Source organism: Fistularia commersonii, chromosome 16, assembly GCF_037954325.1.
Source record: "Fistularia commersonii isolate RoL2024-O1a breed Wild chromosome 16, RoL_Fcom_v1.0, whole genome shotgun sequence".
Lineage (NCBI taxonomy): Eukaryota > Metazoa > Chordata > Actinopteri > Syngnathiformes > Fistulariidae > Fistularia > Fistularia commersonii.
The window spans coordinates 2,749,820-2,771,000 of NC_141299.1; the positions used below are offsets into that span (position 1 = coordinate 2,749,820).

At 37.8% G+C, this 21,181-nt stretch overlaps 2 protein-coding genes across 4 annotated transcripts; both read left to right on the plus strand.

Moving 5' to 3' along the window:
* The first annotated feature begins 2,472 nt into the window (after positions 1-2,472).
* scly (selenocysteine lyase) lies at positions 2,473-9,978 on the plus strand. 2 transcript variants are annotated; one of them, XM_086162196.1, is made up of 13 exons: positions 2,473-2,612; positions 3,729-3,805; positions 3,990-4,099; positions 4,209-4,309; positions 4,404-4,581; positions 4,807-4,934; positions 6,648-6,803; positions 6,873-6,979; positions 7,100-7,136; positions 7,808-7,891; positions 9,170-9,269; positions 9,431-9,506; positions 9,607-9,978. In XM_086162196.1, the coding sequence occupies exons 2-13, from the start codon at positions 3,792-3,794 to the stop codon at positions 9,791-9,793; spliced, it is 1,278 nt and encodes a 425-aa protein (XP_086018322.1). In that variant the 5' UTR covers positions 2,473-2,612; positions 3,729-3,791; the 3' UTR covers positions 9,794-9,978. The 2 variants fall into 2 exon arrangements, with proteins under 2 accessions (XP_086018322.1, XP_086018323.1); XM_086162197.1 differs by having other exon boundaries at positions 2,535-2,612; positions 3,714-3,805.
* Positions 9,979-13,870: 3,892 nt separating this feature from the next.
* klhl30 (kelch-like family member 30) lies at positions 13,871-19,270 on the plus strand. 2 transcript variants are annotated; one of them, XM_086162255.1, is made up of 8 exons: positions 13,871-14,029; positions 14,425-15,264; positions 15,350-15,548; positions 15,876-15,962; positions 16,356-16,511; positions 16,845-17,033; positions 18,283-18,428; positions 18,544-19,270. In XM_086162255.1, exons 2-8 carry the CDS (start codon positions 14,491-14,493, stop codon positions 18,787-18,789), a joined length of 1,797 nt encoding a protein of 598 aa, XP_086018381.1. In that variant the 5' UTR covers positions 13,871-14,029; positions 14,425-14,490; the 3' UTR covers positions 18,790-19,270. The 2 variants fall into 2 exon arrangements, with proteins under 2 accessions (XP_086018381.1, XP_086018382.1); XM_086162256.1 differs by having other exon boundaries at positions 18,283-18,319; positions 18,544-18,731.
* Positions 19,271-21,181: the final 1,911 nt, after the last annotated feature.

A 21,181-nucleotide genomic window follows, 5' to 3' on the forward strand; every position in this document is an offset into this window, starting at 1 on the left:
TGTGAGACAGAAGAAGGTTTTGACATGCAACTGTTGATTGTCATGCAAAATATAAACGGTATGCCTTGGCTTCTAAGGGAAAATATTCTGCAACTGCTTTTGGAAATGTTATGCAATGATAAGGACACAAGCTACCGGATGTAACTGTATGATACATAGTTCTGAGCAAGACAAATGTATTCAGCAATAAAAGACACATAAACTAGACTATGTAATATTTAGTCTCAAAGTGAAGATACATTTATAAACTTTCATGTGGTACCATTTTCATTGTTCTATCTTACTTTGTAAGATACTCCTCTTACAAAGGAGTAACAAGAATCTTGATCATAAGACGTCTCCCTCACTAGGAGGCAAATATGTTTGCTTGTACATTGACATTAATAAATGTCAATAAATGTCTCATTAGTCCAATGCCTTTTTGTGAAATTTACGTTTGCGTTGCTTGTTTTGAACTTCACATTTCAATAAATTATTGTTTACCCCCTCCAATAGGTGGTAATGTTAATATCATCTTAATCTTATGTTGAATTGCCCCTCGCAAAACCAGAAATAACATCTGCATGGTAAGAGAGAGGACAGGCGATAACATATTTTTCCTTTGAATTGATACCATTTCTTTACAGGGGTTTTTCATCAACACCATTAATTTTTACCCTTTAAAGGAAACTTACTCATCTAGAAATACTTGAAGAGGTTGGTGGTGTAATCTGGTACCACTTTTTTGCAGTGGGAGCACATGGGTCCTCTCACCTTAGGTCACTGGTGAAAAATGGCAACCACACATTGCTTTTTCTGGGGATTTTTTTCAGGGGACTGGACGACAGCCTTAGAGGCTCTGCTCTATCCTTGTCATTTTGTTCATCCCTTTGCAGGCTCCAGCTGATCGCTATCTTGGTCTTCCTCCTGCGCACTATGACCATTGAAGTCGTCTTCTTCAGTGTCGGAATTGGGCAACCTCCGAATTTCACGGTAATTTTATTGCTTATTTTATTGGTCCGATGTTATGAGGCTACCTCCCCCTGAAAATTAGCTGCATCATTGTTTAAACTGCAGTGTTTAAACCGTGTGGAAAAAAAATGTGTTTTTTTTTTCTCATTCTGTAAATTGGTAAACTCCTGCAACCAAAATGACTAAATCTTTTCTCTTAAGATTTTAATTTAATTCCAAGGGTGTATCTCTCTGACAAGCCCCTGACATCCCGAGCAGTACCTGAGACCCCCTGGCTGACTTCCTACTGTAGATTTGCTCTTATGGATTTCTGAAAACTACATAATTCCACGCAATTATCTCAGCAGATACTTTGAAATGGACTGCCTTCATTACATCAAAACAGCTGCTGTTTCCGAGACTGTGGCATCCTAAAAAAGGTAATATGTGAAAACAGGCCTTACTACAGCTCATATGGATTCTAGAAATTTATGGAATCAGGGGGATTTTCAACACATCACTTCATTATCTCTCTCTTTGTTTCTTGATCATTCTGTTTAGATATAAATATATTCATCCATCTATTGTCAATCACATATACAACATATACAGACAGACAACCATTGCACATCTAGGCAATTTCCAAATTTTTGAATGTTTTGGACAACTGTGAGGCAGAAGTGCTTGCCACTTCTCACAACCACTGCTTCCGTCGTGCCTTCCTATCAAGATAATATTGCCCATATAAACAGCTACAAAGTGTGTGTGTGTGTGTGTGTGTGTGAAAAATAAATGAAAAAAAAATAAAAATATTGTAACTTAAAATACAAATTAATATTCATCCACCGATCTTTGTCACAAATTTATTTTATTTTCCAATATTTTTTATTGCTGTATTTGTGCATTTCTAGGGCAGAATTCTTACATGGGCTAAATGGCGCACACTTGTTTCTGTGTATCAGCATGTCACTAATATAATGTGTGTAGAAAGCTTTCTTACATACTCATACTATGACTTTCTAACGCCTGTGAAATTTCGTTTACGTTAATGTGTGACAGATTTATTTTTACAGATTGGACAATAAATTGGAGAAAAAAGTCACAAGGTGAGCCAGACAATATTGTGCTGCATCTGACGGGAGAATAGGCTGAAAATCATACCTGTTTGTGTTTGTGTTCCTGTTTGTGTAAGCAATATAAAATACTTAAAATGAGTAAAAAGAGCTTTTTATGGAGAAAATTTGTGTATAACAAATGTAAGAACATGGTTTTCAGTTTTACAGAAAAAAATAAACGAAATGAAACGTGTACTTGTGAGAGAGAGAGAGGGGTATTGATGGGCTATTAAAAATTACCAGTAGTCACTATACATGGTGCCAATTGATTAGGAATAAGATGCTCTTTTGAGTTTTTGCAATTGTAAATCTCACACCAAGGGCTGTGTGAACAAGTTAGGTCTTTTCTGTTGAGGTACTTCTGCAAAGTATGTAGTTTCACTGCTTTTATTTTGATAAGTACGGACGGAAGCAGTGGCTGTGGAAAGCGGTGGAAGTAACTGGGTGGCTAGGTGACGTTTGATAGATTTGATTTATCCAAATGATACTTACGTTACTGGTGTAAGTGTGACTCAGCAAACGGAAATAGCCTATTTATTCGTTCCTGCCGCAAGTTTGTCACACAAGGTGAGACGTAATATTTCACACTAATATGTCAAGTAAACCTTAGCATCATTGCCTCAATTCGAGCTAATTTTATGTCTAAATATTATCTATATTACGTGCATTTCTTACCCTGGAGGATCGCAGTATTGCACCGGATGTCCGAGCTAGAAGACTATGTTAGGGCTATACATTTAGACTTAGAACATTTCACATGTCTCGGGAATTTAATATAGAATTAGCATAGCGCATGTTGTTTGATTTTGTAGGAGAATAATATTAAAATTACCCACAGGAAGGCCCCGGTTTGAGTCGAAAGCAAAACCGTATGATGTAAGGCGGAAGTGCTATTCTGTGCGCAACCGTGCTGCCGTAATATTTAAATCGGCTTTGTGAAATCGTTTCAAAGTTCATTTCGCCCCAATATCAGGTCAGATAATATACCATTTCAGTCTTAAATTGTATATTTTCTGTTTTTAAGATGAATGAAATCCCCTTTTCTAATACCAAGTTATTTACTTAAACATTTTTTGTCGGGAAGAATTAGCTACGGACACGTTAGCTTGAGTTAATGAGAGTTAATATAGAGGATATAATTTCCTTTTTCCTTGTGTTGATAATCTACGCTAATACGTTAAAAGTTTTCGCGTGGATAGTTCGAGTTTAAGGCACGTGAAAGGTACCTATGGTACGTGAAATTAAAAAGTATAATTATGGCTGCTTTTAGTTTAATTGAGCTAAGATTAAGTCTCAGATATTAAACACGAATGTGTTCTATGCTGATAGATAAATAGTGAATGGAATTGATACCTTTTTTACATTTACAATTGAAAGTATTCACACCTGTGTTATCTCTTTTCTAGAAGTTCCTGCAGCGCAAACGGTCCATTTAGATTAGATTACATTACATTACATTAGATTAAACTTTTCAACTTTTTTCGTTACAAGTAAAGCGCAAAGGACTGCAGTTTAGCATCCAACCAGAAGTGCAGTAATGCAGCTGTTTGTGATATTAACTGATGCCTTTGTCTTTTAAATTGAAGTGAATCAGGCATAGATTCAGATTCACCAGTTCTAGTCTTCTTTCCAAAATAGATCATTTTTAACATTGCCTTTTTATCTAAGTTGGTTTTTTTTTAGATCGTGACATCACTCTGTTTCAACTGCCTCACATCAACTGGACGTACGTTTCATCATCCAGAAATGTCCCTTGACAGGTAGGACATTTCAAACATTATTTTAATCTGCTGGTATATGCAAAAATCCACAGTGAATGATGGAAATGTGAGGTTATGCAGATGATTTTCACCCTCTGGATGTTTTGTCAACATGTTATAACCGTGCGACACATGACTTAAAAACAGCGTGCTCAGGGCTCTGGAATGTACTTAATTTATACAGAATCTACATGGACTACAATGCTACTACACCTCTGGAACCAGAGGTGATTCAAGTCATCACTGACGCCTTACGGGATGCCTGGGGAAACCCAAGTAGCACATATGCAGCAGGTGAAAAAAATCCTGAACATTCCATCAGAATGTTATTACAGATGTTTTGTAATTGTAACCTGAAATCTAGAGCAAGTTATGCTTTAGTAAAGTTCATGTACATTTTCAGGTGCTAAAGCAAAGGCTTTAATTGAGCAGTCCAGAGAAAATGTGGCAAAGATGGTTGGAGGTAAAGCAGATGACATAATTTTCACCTCTGGTGGAACAGAGGTAATGCTCACCATTTCTCAGCAGACACGTTTTTGCAAGTTGTTCTGGCCTAATCGCCAAACCAGTAGTTCAAAGCACATCACTATTCTTGTAGGCCAATAATCTGGTGCTGTGCACAGCTGTCGAGTACTTCAGGAGGCATTGCAGGACCGAAGAGCAAGGCGCGGAGCACCAGAATCTAAATTGTGGCCTCCCTCACATTATCACCTCTAATGTGGAGCATGACTCAGTTCAGCTGGCAGCTGAGAACCTCAAAAGGAGTGGCAAAGCAGGTAGTAGACTTATCCGTCCAGATGATAACACAACAATACCAAAGCTTCTTTCTGATGCTAGATTGACACCTATCTGACTGTAAATTGATATAATTGCGTTGAAATTTCTGGAGCTGATTATATATCACATTTGAGTTTTGTACTGCCAAATATTGATATAAGCACTCCAAAATCAGTATCGATTGGGCTCTATACCACTAATTACACCAGCTGTTTGTCCTCCAGATGTGACATTTGTGCCAGTGTCAAAGGCGACAGCCTGTGTAGATGTGAACGACATCATTGCTGCAGTGCAGTCCAACACTTGTCTCATCTCCATTATGTTGGCCAACAACGAGACAGGAGTCCTCATGGTAAGAAATAAAAGGTCGAAAAGTCTTTCAGGTTTCTATGTACGTACATACTGTGGATGCAATTGTCATCAATATTCATTCATATTTTAAGGCAATATCTTGTTGGTTTAAGTCATTTCTTCTTAAATCTTGTCTTAATTCTTACACATGATCAAATAACAAGTTACACATTTCTATGTGGCTTCTTTATTATTTTTTTCAGGATTTTATACTGATAATTAGGCAATTTATTATCTGTTACTTAGTGTTAGTTGTCACTGAGTTATGGTTAATGCCATTGCACAAAAAATTGTGTGTTAGCAGCGAATAGCCCCAAAAACAGCATTAAATTTAATGTCCAGAGGCATTAAAAATTTAAATACACTTGATGGGGAAAAAAACATTAGTATTTGCAATTTATTCTGATGAGACCAGATAAACATTTAATAATTTTGAACAGAATAGTGTGATGATTGGTGATGATCAACAGGCGGAACCCTTTAATCGGCTATTGTTTTATGGCCAGTGTTCTGACGGAGTTACAACACCGAGTATTGAGCATGGCGAAAGAGCAGAGAATGGTGTTGTGTCAGGATAATGGGAAAGTGTGATTTTCAACTTAAGCGGTTGAATGTTCTGAGGCTGGTTAACGTCCTTCGGTGCAAATCAACTGCTTGTTGCCAACACAACAGCAGCTGCTCTAACCACCACAGCCACTGCAGTGACCGCGTCCATCAGTGCAGGGACAGGCAGGAAGACAAGTGACCTGCGAGCAGTATTTCATGCGTTTTTTGGGTCTGTTCTAACTTTGACCGCAGAGGTGCTTTGATGTCTGAACACTGAAGTTCAACACCACTTGTATGTGTCAAACGATGGTGTCGTTGAACCATTTTAGGCAGTTTTGTAGCTCTAATAAAGCTAAATCTTTTACATTTGGACTTGCCCCACACATTAGAAAAGAACTGATTTCCACAGTAGCGTTCCACAGGGCAGGGGAGACCCGCAACATAATTAAACACAGTGTTGAGGCTCGGAGACTAATCTGGGACAAGGTCAAAACTTGTGGAGGTATTCTTAGTGTGTCCCTCACAAAAGAACTACTGGCTTCTATCGCCTCAGTCAGGACAAAGGACGTACCTCAATGAAGAGAGGTGGAAGCGAGAGCTAAAAAAACTAAAACTAAAAAAAAGCAGGGTGAGCTGGGAGTGCTGAGAAAGGCAAAGATTGTGTTGACAGAGTTGTGCACCAGCCTTCAGAAGGGAATTGATGAACTTGCTGAGAAAGCTGAAAATAATAGACTGTACACTCATGGCTCAAATTATCAACAGGTTACAGGACAAATGCCTTGAACTGTTAAACTTTGAGAGGAAGTTGGAGAAAAATGCAAACAAACTAAGAAAAATGCACTAATAATTACACACGAAGTTATATCAATATGATTCTCAAGTTCCATTGTTACTCAGAAGGTCATATGTACATAAAGTTAGGATCTTCTACTGTGTGAAAATTATTCCAGATGTAAATGAGTCACCTTACTATAAGTAAAATGTATCTACAGTCTGACATGGGCATTAAATTTGTCCACAGTGGCATTAAAAAGGGCATTAAATTAGATTAGCTGATACCTGCAGATATCTTGTAAATAGTATGGTGAAATTGTAATTGCTGGATTTGCAATTTTTTTTGCAATCTTTTTTGTATTTACTATCGTTCTTTGCTTCTTCATCCTATCAGCCAGTCCAAGAGATCTGCCGGAGGATAAGTCTTCTAAACAAGCAACATCAGCACCGTCGGATTCTGCTCCACACTGATGCTGCTCAGGCCCTGGGCAAAATTCAAGTCGACGTCCATGAACTGGGAGTTGATTACCTCACCATAGTTGGACACAAGGTCTGGAGCCTGTTGGATGGAATATTAAATTGTGGCATCCTAGATTTTAAACTGTTTTGTAATTTTTAGTTTTATGGCCCAAGGATTGGTGCATTGTATGTGAAGTCTCCTGGAGTGGTAACACCTTTGTATCCTATGATGTATGGGGGTGGACAGGAGAGAAAATTCAGACCAGGGTAATTCTTTAATTTACAGTCTCTCATAGCGGGTGCCTTGTATACATGAAACAGTTGAATTAATTCGAGCTTGTATTTAAAATTTTTAAGATATGATTCCACTTTTTTTGATTTTTGCAGTACTGAAAACACACCAGTAATTGCTGGCCTAGGCAAGGTATGTTTCCTCATCTTCTTTTAATATGATAGAAGAATACTTTTGAATTTGATAATTTTTTCAAATCCTGCAAAGTTTTCTCAGCTTGATCTGTTTTTTTTAATGATGTATGATTTTTAATGATAGAAGTGCAGTTAACTTGGCAGGGATTTTTGCTGAAGAACAATTGCAGAAATTAAAAACTTTAAGGCATGTATAAGACAATTAAGAACACTGTAATGAAATATGCTTATTATGAAAATAATTTTGTCCTTTATTAATCCCTGTGGGGCAATTAATTCTCTGCAATTAACCCATCTCTTTACTATCCAAGTTAAAGCAACGCTGCCATGATACAGCCTGAGTTTCTTTTTTCCATTTTGCCTATCATTAGTTGTTTTAATTTTAATTATTTTGTTGATCAACATTGTATTGTAATTATTAGTTTTGTTATTGTTGGTACAGCAGCCTGTCAAGCTTAGATGATTTCTTATATCCTTTATATCTCATATCTGAGAGGGATTGGAATTCAGCAATTAAAACAAACCCTCAGGACAATCTGTAATTTTCCCATTTCATTTAAACAGTATTGTAGTTTTATCTAGTTTCATTTGAATCAATTCAAGGCTATAATTGATAATCTATTAATTTTCAAATGCTGCTTTTACAGTTATTTGTCATGTATCACATAGGCTTCAGAACTGGTAACTTCTCACCTGTCAGAGTATGAGATGCACATGCAGAACACAAAACGTTATTTGGAAGAACAACTCAAGGTAAGTGTGATTCTGTCTAATAGTCTTTGGTCGAAAGTGCAACTTCATGCAATGTTTGTCATGAAAGATGATTTATTAATGGCGAATATTCAGATGAAGAATACTCACCAATTTTGTATAAAATTAAGTACCCACAAACTTAGCTCTTCACATCATGCACAGGTACAAATGAAGGGAAAGTCTTTAGTTTAGAAATTAAACTGAAACTTTTACATTTGCAGTATGTTTGTTTGCCTCCTGGAAAAGAGTGCTTTCCCTGCTCAATCAGCCATTTTTTTGCCACTGCCACCATCTGAGTTCCAAAGCACCAGTCTTCTGCCAACATCCCATTGCCCCATCAGTGGCTTAATCAGTCATTACTTTAATTTGTCATTGTCAAAAACACACAGTACGATAACAACATTTTGAGCATCCGTCAGTGACCTGATACCCCTCTAAAGTGCAACAATGCATGCGTGAATATACCATAAATGTACTGAGAGTTGGGACGCCTGTTCATTTAGTAGCCTCACTGCCTATGAGTTGAGCCTGTGGGCTAATCTGGCAGTTCTGGCATGGATTAACCTATACCTCCTCCCAGAGAGGAGCAAGTTGAAGAGATTATGTGCAAGATGGTGCTGGTCCCACAGGATGTTGTGGACCTGCTTCAGATAGCGGGAGTTGTGGTGGTTGCTGATCACTGGTAGACTGGTCTCAATGATTCTTCCTACCGCTTGGCTTTAGTGCAGCTACAAAACCACGCTAACAAACTGTGGGCCGATGTACTTCTGATTGCGCCATGGTAGAAATTTACCATAAGCATCTGAGGGATATTAGCGCTCTTGAGTTTCCTCAGGTAGAAATAAGAATTGTTGGGCCTTTCCCACAGCTGAGGTGATGTTGGCGTTCCACTTCAGGTCTTCTGTCACCATCAGACCCAGGAACCTGAATATTGTTGCCGTCCCCATCACCTCACTCCCGATGGAGAGTGAAGTAATAATGGATTGGCCAGACCTGTCCACAATCATCTGCTTGGTCTTCTTGATTTTAAGGACTAAATTGTAGTTCTCGTACCACTTTCTGTTACAGTGAGCTTTGTTAACTGGCTGATTCATAATACCATCTCTCTCAAATAAAACATGAAAACACATTTTGAAAGAAAATTACAGAAAAATCTTGCAATAAGTTAATAAATAGTTGTTACTATTGTAAATTATAAAATATTTGTGATTGGCATTTTGGCTTTCTTGATCACCCTGCATTTTTTTTCCTACATAACTAGTGAGTTTTCTTTTTCAGACGGTCTTTAAGGACAAGATCCATTTCAACAGTCATTTCCCTGGCATTGATCACCTCCCCAACACATGTAATGTCTCCATCTTGGGCCCAGCGCTTCAAGGTTAGACTTCTCTGGTCTTTTCTGGCCTGGTCCTATGTTCCCTGCTTCTCCCGAACAGTGACTTTCGCACCCATTTTTGTCAGAGGCATTTCAGGACATTTATTAAGGGTGTAAATTATAAAGGCTCTAAATGGTTGAACCTCTCACTTCCCATTTTTTAGGCTGGCGGGTATTGTCCCACTGCAAGAGGTTGCAAGCCAGTGTTGGGGCCGCATGCCATTCTGATAATGGAAACAGGTAAAAATAATCCCTCTGTCACCAGTTATCCCCTTTTTGTTTAATTACACAACTAACCCACAGTACAATGTTTTGGATTGTGTTTTTTTTTTTTTATTAGGCCTTCACATATCCTCTTGAACAGTGGCATCCCCTCAGATATTGCTGCTAATGCCTTGAGGTTGAGCATGGGCAGAAGGACCACCAAAGCAGATGTTGATGTAGTTGTGGAGGATCTGAGAAATACAGTGCAACTGCTGGAAAATGGGCTTTGTGCTAAAAACTGTATCTTCTGTTTTAATGCCTAAATTGGCAGTTCGTGTAAAGTGATGAAATATTTTAAATAATCAAAAAAACTATTAATTATGAGTTGCACTCTTATTGAGGGTATGTACTCCATTATCAATCATATTATGTGAGCTCATCCGTTAGTTCTCTCTTTTATTGTTAGAAAAACATATGTACTATCAAAATAAAAGGCTTCTCACTTTTGCTTTACTCGTCTAATTCATAATATTAGAAACGTGTCTTTTCTCCTACCCCAGCTTAGATTAATATTTTAGATTATGTAGTTGCAAAAAAACAGATTAAGAGCAGCATGGTGACACAGAAAGAAAATAAATTGGAAAATTACCCAGGTTTGTGAATGAGAGGGAATGGGTGTTTGTCTCGATATGTGGCCTTGCAAATGACCGGTGACTGATCCAGGGTGTACCCGGCCTCTCGCCCAGTAACACTTGGGACAGGCTCCAGCATCCCTGTGAGCCAAATTGCAGAATAAGAGGTAGATAATTATGTATAGATGGAAATCTACCATGCCTTGGCATTCACCTAAGTTTCTACTCCGCTCAGTTGATGCTTGGAAACATGGAGAGTGGTGAGACTGATGAGCACAGCTGTGCATGGAAGTGTAGCCATGACAAATAAACATCTTAATCTAGATTTTCCATTCTCAGTGGCACATTATTATGCATGGCTAGCTATTTAAACCCTAATACATCATTTTAATTTCATTTGAAAAAGAAAGAAATTGCACAAATAGCCACCCATAACACAAGGCTTTGGTGGTTGCTTTGCAAAGACATCAGGACAAGACGGTAAAATTTTTGACTTGTTCAAATTTACATAAAATATCCTTATTTCCATTAATCCGTTGTGTGTTGTTTTGAAAAGTTGAACATGCAGATTATATTTTGGAATATTGTGTACCGGTAATAAGTCTAATGCACCCTACCATATTTGAAATGAACCAGTCAAGGAATTACATATAACCCCTCTCCTAGATTTGAGACACTAGCTAGTGGATTTTTTTTTTTTATTGTCAACTTTTACTGTAATTTCTTGTGTCCATTTTAGCTTGTGTTAGTCGAGCTTTGTGCAGAGTATATGTTAACTTAAAGGTACAAAACCAAAGATTGGTCATGGACTGTTTTCACTTTGGATGATGAAGACAATTTTGAAAATCTTTTTTGTCCATACATGAGGGGGAAATGGCTTATTTGTGATCTAAAACTTTCATTAAATATTTTTGATTATTTAAAAGACGACATCTTCTTCATATGCAGCTTCAAAAAGTAAAGGGAAAAAAAAAACTTACCCCTTATTCTACCTTGAATTATTGTCATAAAACACTACTTTGTGTGCAGGGAGAACATATTTTTATTATTTTTTGCCAAATTACTCACAATTACATGTAGTAATGATATCAAGCTTACTGTTAAGATTGGCTAATACACTCGGGGTGGCAAACTATGGAGCCTCTCCCGGCTGTTATCAGGCAAGACGCGTGATACATACAAAGACAGACAACATTCACTCATTCATTCAGGGTCATTTTAGCCTTTTTTTCCCAATTTAGTTTTTTTTCGAAATCATTAGAATCACAGCAGGGTCATTTTTGTGCCGGTAATGGCAAACCATTCTGCCTTATATGTCAGGCATCATTAGTGCATTTTAAGGCTTCGAATCTTCAGCGGCACTTCAGTTCACTTCAAGCAAACATCGACCAGGAATTTCCAAAGGAGTCTGAACTTCTTAAACACAAGTTGGTCACTCTGTAAAAGGAAAGGTACTTTGTCACTATGAGCGTTTGGATACCATGGAACTGATTATGGAAGAGAAAAACAAGCACTATCCCGAGCTCTCAGACCTCAAGCGGATTATGGATCTAGCTTTTCATCGACATGCTTTACCACTTGGACAGAGTGAACCTGACTGTGCAGGGTAAGTCAAAAATACTGCTTGACCTGGTGCAAAGGGTGTTATTGTTTGCAAAGCCGTTTAGAAGAGAGATTTAATACATTTTACCACTCTGCTAAAATCCAGCAAGCAAGTCCCTAGCACCATCCTGAATTAAAAAAACAATCAGATCGGCAGCAATGGTTAAAAACCTGCACGAAAGCTTTGTGACCCGGTTCCATTATCTTCAACCAAAAAGGCCACAGATTATGTTACTTGTCGGCCTGTTTAATGCAGACGGGCTGTTTGCCGGTCACAGACGAGGCTGATGAGTTAGAGATTATCAATCTTTGTTCAGAGAACCTACTGAGGACAAGGAATGCTACAAGTCCCGCTAACCAACATGCATGGTAAGAGGACAAAATGCTATTGTAAATTATTATACTGTAACGAGTCACCAATGTTGGGATTTATGTTGACGCTTGTTTTCTGTGTGATTTAGGGGTTGCTGGGAATTATGTGGGTGTGGTTTGGGGCGCAATGAATTCTGTTTTTTTCTTTAACTTGGAATCGAGCGGGAACAGTTAGTTGTACTGCAGGCTCATGTGGCGCGGCTGTGGCCAACAACAGCTATTGCTCATTAAACAGATGTTTTACCGTCATTCGGGTGTTTCTCGGACTAAAACGCTACAATATTTTTGTTTGTAGACATGAACTGAACATTGAATTGAGAGTTTGTTTATGAGACAGCGCACAAAGTGTTCATTGTTGAAAATGACTGGCCTCTGGTCTTAGTTCCTAGGGAGTCAGTTTTTGTCATTATCATGTTGATGCGTACCATTTACAGTAAATAAAACAGAGCAGAAGTAAGAGAGAGTGAGGGGAAGGGAATTCTGCAATTCATGTGTGTCCAGTTGTATGATATGGCTCTTTGTAGTAACACAGTAATAACTGTGGCTCTTAGCCTCTGCCTGGTTGGCCACCCCTGGTTTACAGTTTATTCACCGAACCTGGAAATGCTGACCATGTCATTTTATCACTATCTCCCTCAGGAGTTTCCAATGCTTGTGTTAAGCTGTTTTATATTACCCCAAACGATAACATCAAGACATCAGCCCGAGTCTTCAGGCCCAAAGACTGGGAAAGCCTCAAACGGGCAAATAGAAAAATAAAAGAATGAGATCTTTGAGGCAGAATTTAAATTCAAGGGTAAACTGACATTTTCCCCAAGATAAACACCGGAAAACAGGCATTTCAGAAGTTCAATACCTGTACAATAACTGACCCAGACCCAGACTCCAGAGCAAAAAATAAACTAATTCATCTCCCCCCATCAAACCTAACTGATTTAAACAAAAAGGCCAACGCAATGCATTGCTGACTCAATAGTACAGAACATTACACATTCACTAAACATCCACCCCACTCTCCTCAGGACTTAGATGCAGGTGGGCTTGCTTTGAAAAAAATGTAATCCCTGTGATCCTGAACAGACTTAAATAGTATTGTGTTTTTTAATTAAATACTTTTTTTATGTTCTGTGGCAGAAATTGTTTGTTGAATGGAGATGTTGCTACGGAAAATGCATGCATGTCAATTGGTTATTGAAGGCATGCAGCTGCAAAGTATATAGATCCACAAAGATTTGTTAAATTCATAATACATAAAATCACCATTACCTCAAGTTATGGTTGTATGGTCATGTTAAACAATCATACTGTGTCGGCTTCTGAATTCACAGGATTAAAACCCTCTATTCTCAATTGTGATGCACTCAATTGTGCATCACCTCCACAGCTTGACTGTAAAATATGACAACCAGACATAAGATGCTATCCTACTTCTACATTCTGGAGTTGGATCAGTTTGAATTTCAATTTAGAAGAAATATGTGGACTCTGGGAAGGTTTTCATTTGTCATAAAGAATCATATGAATTTATTTATTATATGAATCAAAAAGAATGAATATAAAAGAATTGGAGGATATTCCAAATATGGTCCAGTTTCTTTTGTGTGAGGAAAAAAAGACAACAGGTTTACCAATATCGCAATTAATAATTTCTTATTTATCAGTGCTTAAAAGAAAGAAGTTGCTACCTCATGTTTTTGGCTCGTATGCTAACTTCAAGGCCAGTTGGTCAATTGCAAAAACACATGTAACCGAGGCTGTGGGTGCAGTATATTATGTGTGAAATTTGACTTCAGTGTTGTCACTGTCAGTCCCTAAAAATAACCGCTCACCCCAGTGACTTGGCTGAATGTTTCGTCCATGTGGCCGTCTCCGTGTTGTTCTAACCAACTTGCCAGATACAAACAACTTCTTTACTGGAAGGGTGAACAATTGTTTTCAGTCTCTTTTGCTGTGGTAAGATTGTTATTGATTCTTTTGTTTGTTTTCACTGAATGTAATATCAGGCAACTAAACATGTCTTTGGCTTGAGAAGAGATTCTCACTGAACATTTGCAAATCGTAAACTGCCATCCTTGCATAATCAAAGTAACGTAACAGAATATGAGGCACTTTTCGATGGAAAACTTTGTACAGTTTTTCGCACTAATTAGGTAATATCTTTTTTCAGGAATAGGTTGGAAACTGGTTTATCTCTTTACGCTGCAATTTCAATCTTGGTTATCCATTTTTTGTAAATGCAATGTGTTCAACTCTCCAGTACAAAGTACTTTATGCATTGTGTAGAACAACTAAAGCATGCTTGCAATAGCAATTATACATCCTTATATCTTTATGTTATATACTTCCAGTTGTATCACATGTTGGCTGTGCCCCCGAAAAGAAGATCTGACAGAGTTATCAGTACGTAGTTGATCATGGTGCGCAATCTGGATGACCTGAACTTCTGCCTGCCCTCACATCCGCAGAGCATTCTAGAAGGCTTGCGTTCCTTTTGCTCTCACCCAAAACTGGTGGATGTAACGCTGATCGCAGGGGGCAGGGACTTCCCATGCCACCGAGGTGTGCTGGCCATCTGCAGCGTCTACTTTCAACGAATGTTCTCAGGGGACTTCCTGGAGAGCACGGCAGCGCGTGTGGAGCTTCACAACGTAAACCCTGATATTCTTAGTTGCTTGTTGGATTTTGCCTACACAGGCAAATTGACCATCAATCAAAGCAACGTGGAGGGGTTGATCTGCACCTCCAGCCAGCTGCAGTTCCAGACGGTGAGAACCGTATGCAGTCGATACCTCCAGCATCAGATTGATGCGACTAACTGTCTGGGAATTCTGGAGTTTGGGGAGATCCATGGCTGTCCTGAGGTGATGGCCAAAGCATGGGCATTTCTTGTGGAGAACTTAGAGGCTGTACAACAAGGAGAGGAGTTTCTCCTGCTTGGAAAAGAAAGACTCATTTCCTTACTGTGTTATGAAGGACTGCAGGTTCAGTCTGAGTGTACCCGTGTGGAAGCTGTCCTGAAATGGGTCAGACACCACCAAGAATCCCGGCTCTGCTACCTCCCTGAACTTCTGGACTTGTGCCATCTGTCCTTCCTCAGTCTGGACTACATTGCTGACACCTTGCTTAAGGATAGTTTGATTCATGCATCTTCCAGCTGCAAGAATACTGTGGAGAGAATCCATAAAGAGGTTAGTCAGTTTCTCTCTTACCAAGGTAACTTTTTAAGATAATCATAAAAGCAAATTCCCAATATCAGACTTTTTGTTATTTCAGAAAATGGATTTAGCACCACATCATATGGACTATGTTAACTCCCAGAGTCCAAAACCAAACCTGCAAGAGGTGCTTTTTGTAATGGGAGGTCAATCACAAGACGACTCAGAGGACGGAGAGTCAGGTGAAGATGAGGACAGAGATCCGGAAACGCAAGGATTACTTCTCGGGAACTGTTGCTTTTACAATACAAAGACAAGTAAGAAAAAGACGCACCCATTTCATTAGAAATCCATGCATTTACGATTATCTATTTACCATCTCGTGCCGCAGACGATTGGCAGATTTCCTATGGATTCCTTAATGTCTTGACAGCACTGCAGGAATTCAAGTCGGATGTTGCAAGATAAATATATACTGTACATGAGAATTCCATACCACCAAAAGTCACATTTTATTTGAAGTGAGCCAGGAATAAATAACATATTTTCACTGTCATTTACATCTGTTTTAACTGATTTAAATTTGTCATCTCCACATGGTGAGAACACTTCAACTCCAGAAAGCTCTTTTCTTCCCTTTGCAGAACACTGGCATCAACTTCCTAATTTCCCCAACCCAAACAAATGGGGTTACTCCATGGTCTCTCTGAACAACAATGTATACATTACAGGTGAGCAAGATGATATGGAAAAGCCTTATACAGCCCTATTCAAAAAATCCTGGTTAAAAAATGCAATTAGATAGCTGCTAATTAAGAGAGGATTTTAAGATACACAGCATGAAATGTGTTCATAGTATAACAAGAGAATGAACAAAGCACAAAAGTATTTGACTTTGTGAAAAAATGCTCATAACATCTAAAACCCAGTGCTTAAAAGCTTTCTTTCATTCCTTCAGATAACATGACCTCCTGAATTTACAATTTCAATGTACAGAAGTGTTCTGTAATCCTTGTTTCTTAATACTTTGTTCACCATTTGCTTGGAACTGTTCATGATATTTTTGTCAAATGAGAAAAATATTTTGAGTCCATTCAACAAGCTGCTTCTGCTTTGTCTGGCAGGAGGATCACGGGGCGCAAATACCAACACCTGGTCAACCACAGAGACCTGGAAGTACATCTCAAAGGAGGGCAAGTGGGTTACGGTAGCGCCTATGCTCCGACCTCGGACGAACCACATGTCTGCAGCGCTCAATGGGGAAATTTACGTCATTGGTGGTAAGAAAATGAGTGCAGTCCACTCAGTAGTATCACCTGTAGTGCGATTGGAAAATGACAAAGTTGTATCGTTCATTTGCCCCATGTAGCTTTCCCCTGCTCTATGTTGCTTGCTTTTAAGACTTGTTTTTTTTTTTTTTATTCTTTTCATCACAAATATCAATATTAGAGTTAATGGGTGGGGCATTTAACCCTCATTTTATGTTAAGGGTCAATTTGACCCATTTCACCCATTGACCCAATGGGTGAAATTGACCCTTAACATAATATGAGGGTTAAAGAAAATATATGTATTGTGTGATATTGTCACTTATTCATATCTATTCAATTTAGGTACAACTTCAGACCACGTGGAGGTTGAACATTATGACCCTTACCACAATGCATGGGCCCTGACCTGCCCAGCTTTGAAATTTGTGACTAACTTCACTGCAACAGCATGCCAGGGGAAGCTCTACGTGATTGGATCATGTGCATCGAAGTATAATGCTTTGACCATGCAATGTTACAATCCTGTCACAGGTAAGGACGCTGGGGACATTACCGTTAAAATCGCTTTCAGATATTTGACTCACAGAGGCTTTATTAGCAAGATATTTCACTGGATTTAAAATAGATTTCTTATTTTCGCTGTTCATTCAGTCCTTTTGGTGTTAGGAAGTTGACGGCTCTTTCCCTTGAATTTTTGGAAAAGAAATGTTGTTTTAAGCAATATGAGGCTGTTTACACTAAAGTCTTAATCCCGCTGTTTACTGAAATACTGATTATATTTATAATTTATCATCTATTATTCATCTCTAATCTCACACTTTCAACAAATCTGGGATCAAAAAGTTTTTTCTTTCTCAATATGTGATGTTGTTTTTGGTTGATTTTTTTTTTTTTTTCAAAACACATTTGACAAAAAAAACAGTTTTCAGTTGTTAAGCCGTTTTTCCAGCTTTTTCTTAAAGTCTCTGTCCAGTTGTAAAAGGGTTTTTCTTTTAACTTCTACCACTCCAATTTTCAGAACATGGAGTGTCAGAAGCTGTTTTTACATTTCGTAATCAAGGGGTACAATTTCCCTGTTTAGCAATCACCATATTTAAATGCGTGAGCTTACAAATATGATATGTGACATATAACTAAACCACAAGGCGACGCTCTCTCCGAGGCAGTTTATTTTTGGTCCAAAATAATGACTGCTGTATCCAGGGTTCGAATTATTGAATCAAAATGAATTTCTATGGTCTTACATCCTTAAATTTTGAATGAGTGATCCATATTGCTTAAAATTCATATAACCACACTATATGCCAAAAATTTATTTGACAATCTTTGTCATCAGACAGTTGTATTTTAATTGAAATGATGCCAAATTAAGATCTCACAAAAGTAAGTATCCCTTCTTTTTTCAAATCTCTTTACAAGGTGACAAGCAAACAAAATTTAATTTTTTTTTCTAAATGTGGCACAGGCGCAAAAAGCTGATTTCCACATTGTGAAAAAGAATGAGTCACTCACTTAAGTAATTATTATTTTATGTGTGAAGTTCATTGCTTTACTCAACAAAGTCACATAATACATTGTTTGTACCGGTAATCATCATAATATTACCAGGTCTTTCTTCTTTGCCCTTCTTTTAATCTTTTCCTTTTTCTTTTTTTTTTTGTTTTACAGATTAACTAGCTTTGATTTAAGTACATTGTATATGAAACTCTGTGTGGAGAGAATTATCTTGATTTATCTTATTTAGCCATACCACATCTGTATTTGATTTTTATTGTTACAGACACCTGGACCATTATATGTTCTCCGTTCATCCCAAGGTATCTGTCCTCGCCTCGCTCAGTATGTTTGGAAGGAATTGTCTATCTAGTTGCAGACAACACCAAGAAAGTATACGCCTATGATCCCGTGGCCAACATGTGGCAAAAGGTTCGCTTAGCTGTGACTGATTCCCAAAATAATAATTGATTAATCTGGCTTTATGAAGAAGCGAAAATCAGTTATCGTCCGTCACATTGTGTTATGACTCAATCCTGTCTTTCAGGTCCAACAGCTCCACATGCTGCATGAGAATGGTGGCCTAGTGACAATGAATGGGAAACTCTATGTCACAGGAGGCCACTGGAAAGGCATGGATGGGGATTACGGGGTGGAGGTGGAGGTTTATAACAGGGTGTCCGACACCTGGGAAGTAGAATGCGTCTTGCCAAGACTTTGGATATATAGTGGGGTCTGCACTATCTTCCTAGACCCCTCGCAGTGGCCCAGTCTTTTCCATATTGATTCTTAGTAAAGGCCAGCAACTACAATGAGTCTTGTGTAAGGCTCAGACAACACACAGAAACTAGCCCTCTCTTGTAGCACCAGGGAATGCTAATGGTACCTATGATTAATTTTGCGTCTCTGACATGATACATGATCCTCTCGCATTATTGCTCAAGATTTGGAGATGATAATTTTATACTCTATGCAATGTGTTTGAAATCTGAATCTTTTTTCTTTGATGGAGTTAAATAGTTTTTGTGACTGTTTTGAATGTAATTCGTATCATACTCGTTTCATATCAAGGATTTAAATGGTTTTGTTAAAGATCTTATAAACTGAGTGTTATGAATGTATCAATAGTATTGGCATGTGATTATGTGAGTAGTTTGAATGTTTCTCTATGGAAATAAAATAAAATATAGATGAAATATTAAATATATGCTTAACATGCTTAAAACGCCAAAGTGATTATTAACCCCTTTAAAATAAACAAGGATTTTTTTTCACTCTGTTGTTACATATTTTTTTGCATGTTATAAGAATAAGAACAAGAATAAGAACAACTTTATGTATCCCGAAGGAAATTGTTGTGCCAGAGTTTCAAGTAAAACATAACAATAATAAATAATTGTAGGAAATTGTATAAACAGTAAAAACAGAGGGGACAGAGGGATTTTGACAAATCCTGGCCCACTTATCAGCCCTTTAAGAAAATCAACACATTTTTGGTGGTAAAGAAATATTTACAGTATTCAGAACAATAATTAATCCATTTCTATAATTGCTACTGATTTCTGGTATGGTAGATTCATTCATCCAGTACTATCCTCATAGCCAGTTCTTTTATAGATGGTTTGTCAGTTGATTGTTTTCAGTGATTTGATAAGACATTTATTCAAATTTGAATGTAACTCATTAGTGAAAGCTTTGACTACTAGTTTTGGACAGATGTCCCATGTTATACCAAGCCAATGTCCATGCACATCAGTTATCAGCCACATCATCACCCCTTGGTTGAGCAACCTAGCGTGGCACTGTAACTAAAAACAAAGTAATTCATGTACAAATTAGATCTGATTAGCTTGATACGTGATATATACTGCAAAAAAAAAAAAAAAAAAATGAAGGGAACACTTAAACAACACATGTAATTCCAATTTAACTCAGTCACTCTTCTCTGAAATCAAACTGTCCACTTAGGAAGCAACACTGATTAATTTTGACTTTTTTAAGGACATTACATCAAAGTTGGATCAGCTTGTAGAGTGTTTTTCCATTAAATGGAAATTTTATTTCCATTGATATTTTTGTGTGATTTTGTTGTCAGCACATTCAACTATGTAAAGAATAAGATATCTAATAAGAATATTTCATATCACTCAGATCTAGAATGTGTTATTTTAGTGTTCCCTTTATTTTTTTTTAACAGTGTATATTATATAATGGGCCGGCATGGTGCAGGAGTTGGAGGAATCATCTTTGGATCCGAACATTCTTGGTTTGATTCCCAGCTCCTCTTAATATTCCGACGTGTTGCTGAGCAAGACACTGAACCCCCATCCTCCCATGGTGCTGATGGACGACAGTCAACTTATTGCCCATCCACGATGGAGAGAACGAATTTCCCCATGAGGGATTAATGAAGTATAAATAATTATTACTCCCATTGATAAGAAGAAGAAGTGTAAACATTATCTCTTTTAGCAGCCCAGCTGAGAGATCTGAGGTCAGCAGGCAAGTAGTGCAGGACTGTTGAACGCGGTGATCTCCAAGCCAAAAAGGTCAGTGACTGTGACACACAAACACATCACTCACACTGACATTGTAAGCAATACAGGCAGCAAGAATAGATTTAGGTCAATATTTTGTACTATGACTGACTGTGTGCTTGAAACAGGCATAAAAACATCAATAAACACAATAAAACACCAATAGAAAATGCATTTGACTACGTTATGCTTTAAATACACTTTCTTAGTTGAAGCTTTTACAAATGCAAATCAAAATATCAATGACTTTAAAATGTATTTTTTCAACATACTGTTATCAAAAGGAACAAAACAGAAATACAGACAGACAGAAAATCCAGTTAGGCTCTGTCAAATTCACATTCCAGAACTTTTATTGTCACACAAAGTGCAGTGAAATTTGGAGATAGCAGCTCTCAGATTGCCTCAAAATCAAGATAAAAAAAGGCAGAACACAACAACAGCAATTATAAGTTAAAAATATAGCAGCTAAAAGAATAAATAGATAAATAAAAACCCAGTGGTGTGTGTTGTGGCGTCACTTAGGACTATTGACATTATTTAATGTTCAAGTGTTCAGGGTTGTGCAGAATTCAATGCAATGACAGCTCTGGAGTAATAACTGTTTTTCAATCTGTTTGTTTTTGTTTTAATAAACGGATAAAATGC

Coding starts and splice junctions, on each gene's coding strand:
- klhl30 (XM_086162255.1), top strand. CDS start 14,491: ATGGTGCGCAATCTGGATGACCTGAACTTCTGCCTGCCCTCACATCCG. Junction 15,265..15,349: donor TGGAGAGAATCCATAAAGAG/GTTAGTCAGTTT, acceptor TTGTTATTTCAG/AAAATGGATTTAGCACCACA. Junction 15,963..16,355: donor CAACAATGTATACATTACAG/GTGAGCAAGATG, acceptor TTTGTCTGGCAG/GAGGATCACGGGGCGCAAAT.
- scly (XM_086162196.1), top strand. Junction 6,804..6,872: donor TCACCATAGTTGGACACAAG/GTCTGGAGCCTG, acceptor TGTAATTTTTAG/TTTTATGGCCCAAGGATTGG. Junction 9,270..9,430: donor CTTGGGCCCAGCGCTTCAAG/GTTAGACTTCTC, acceptor CCCATTTTTTAG/GCTGGCGGGTATTGTCCCAC.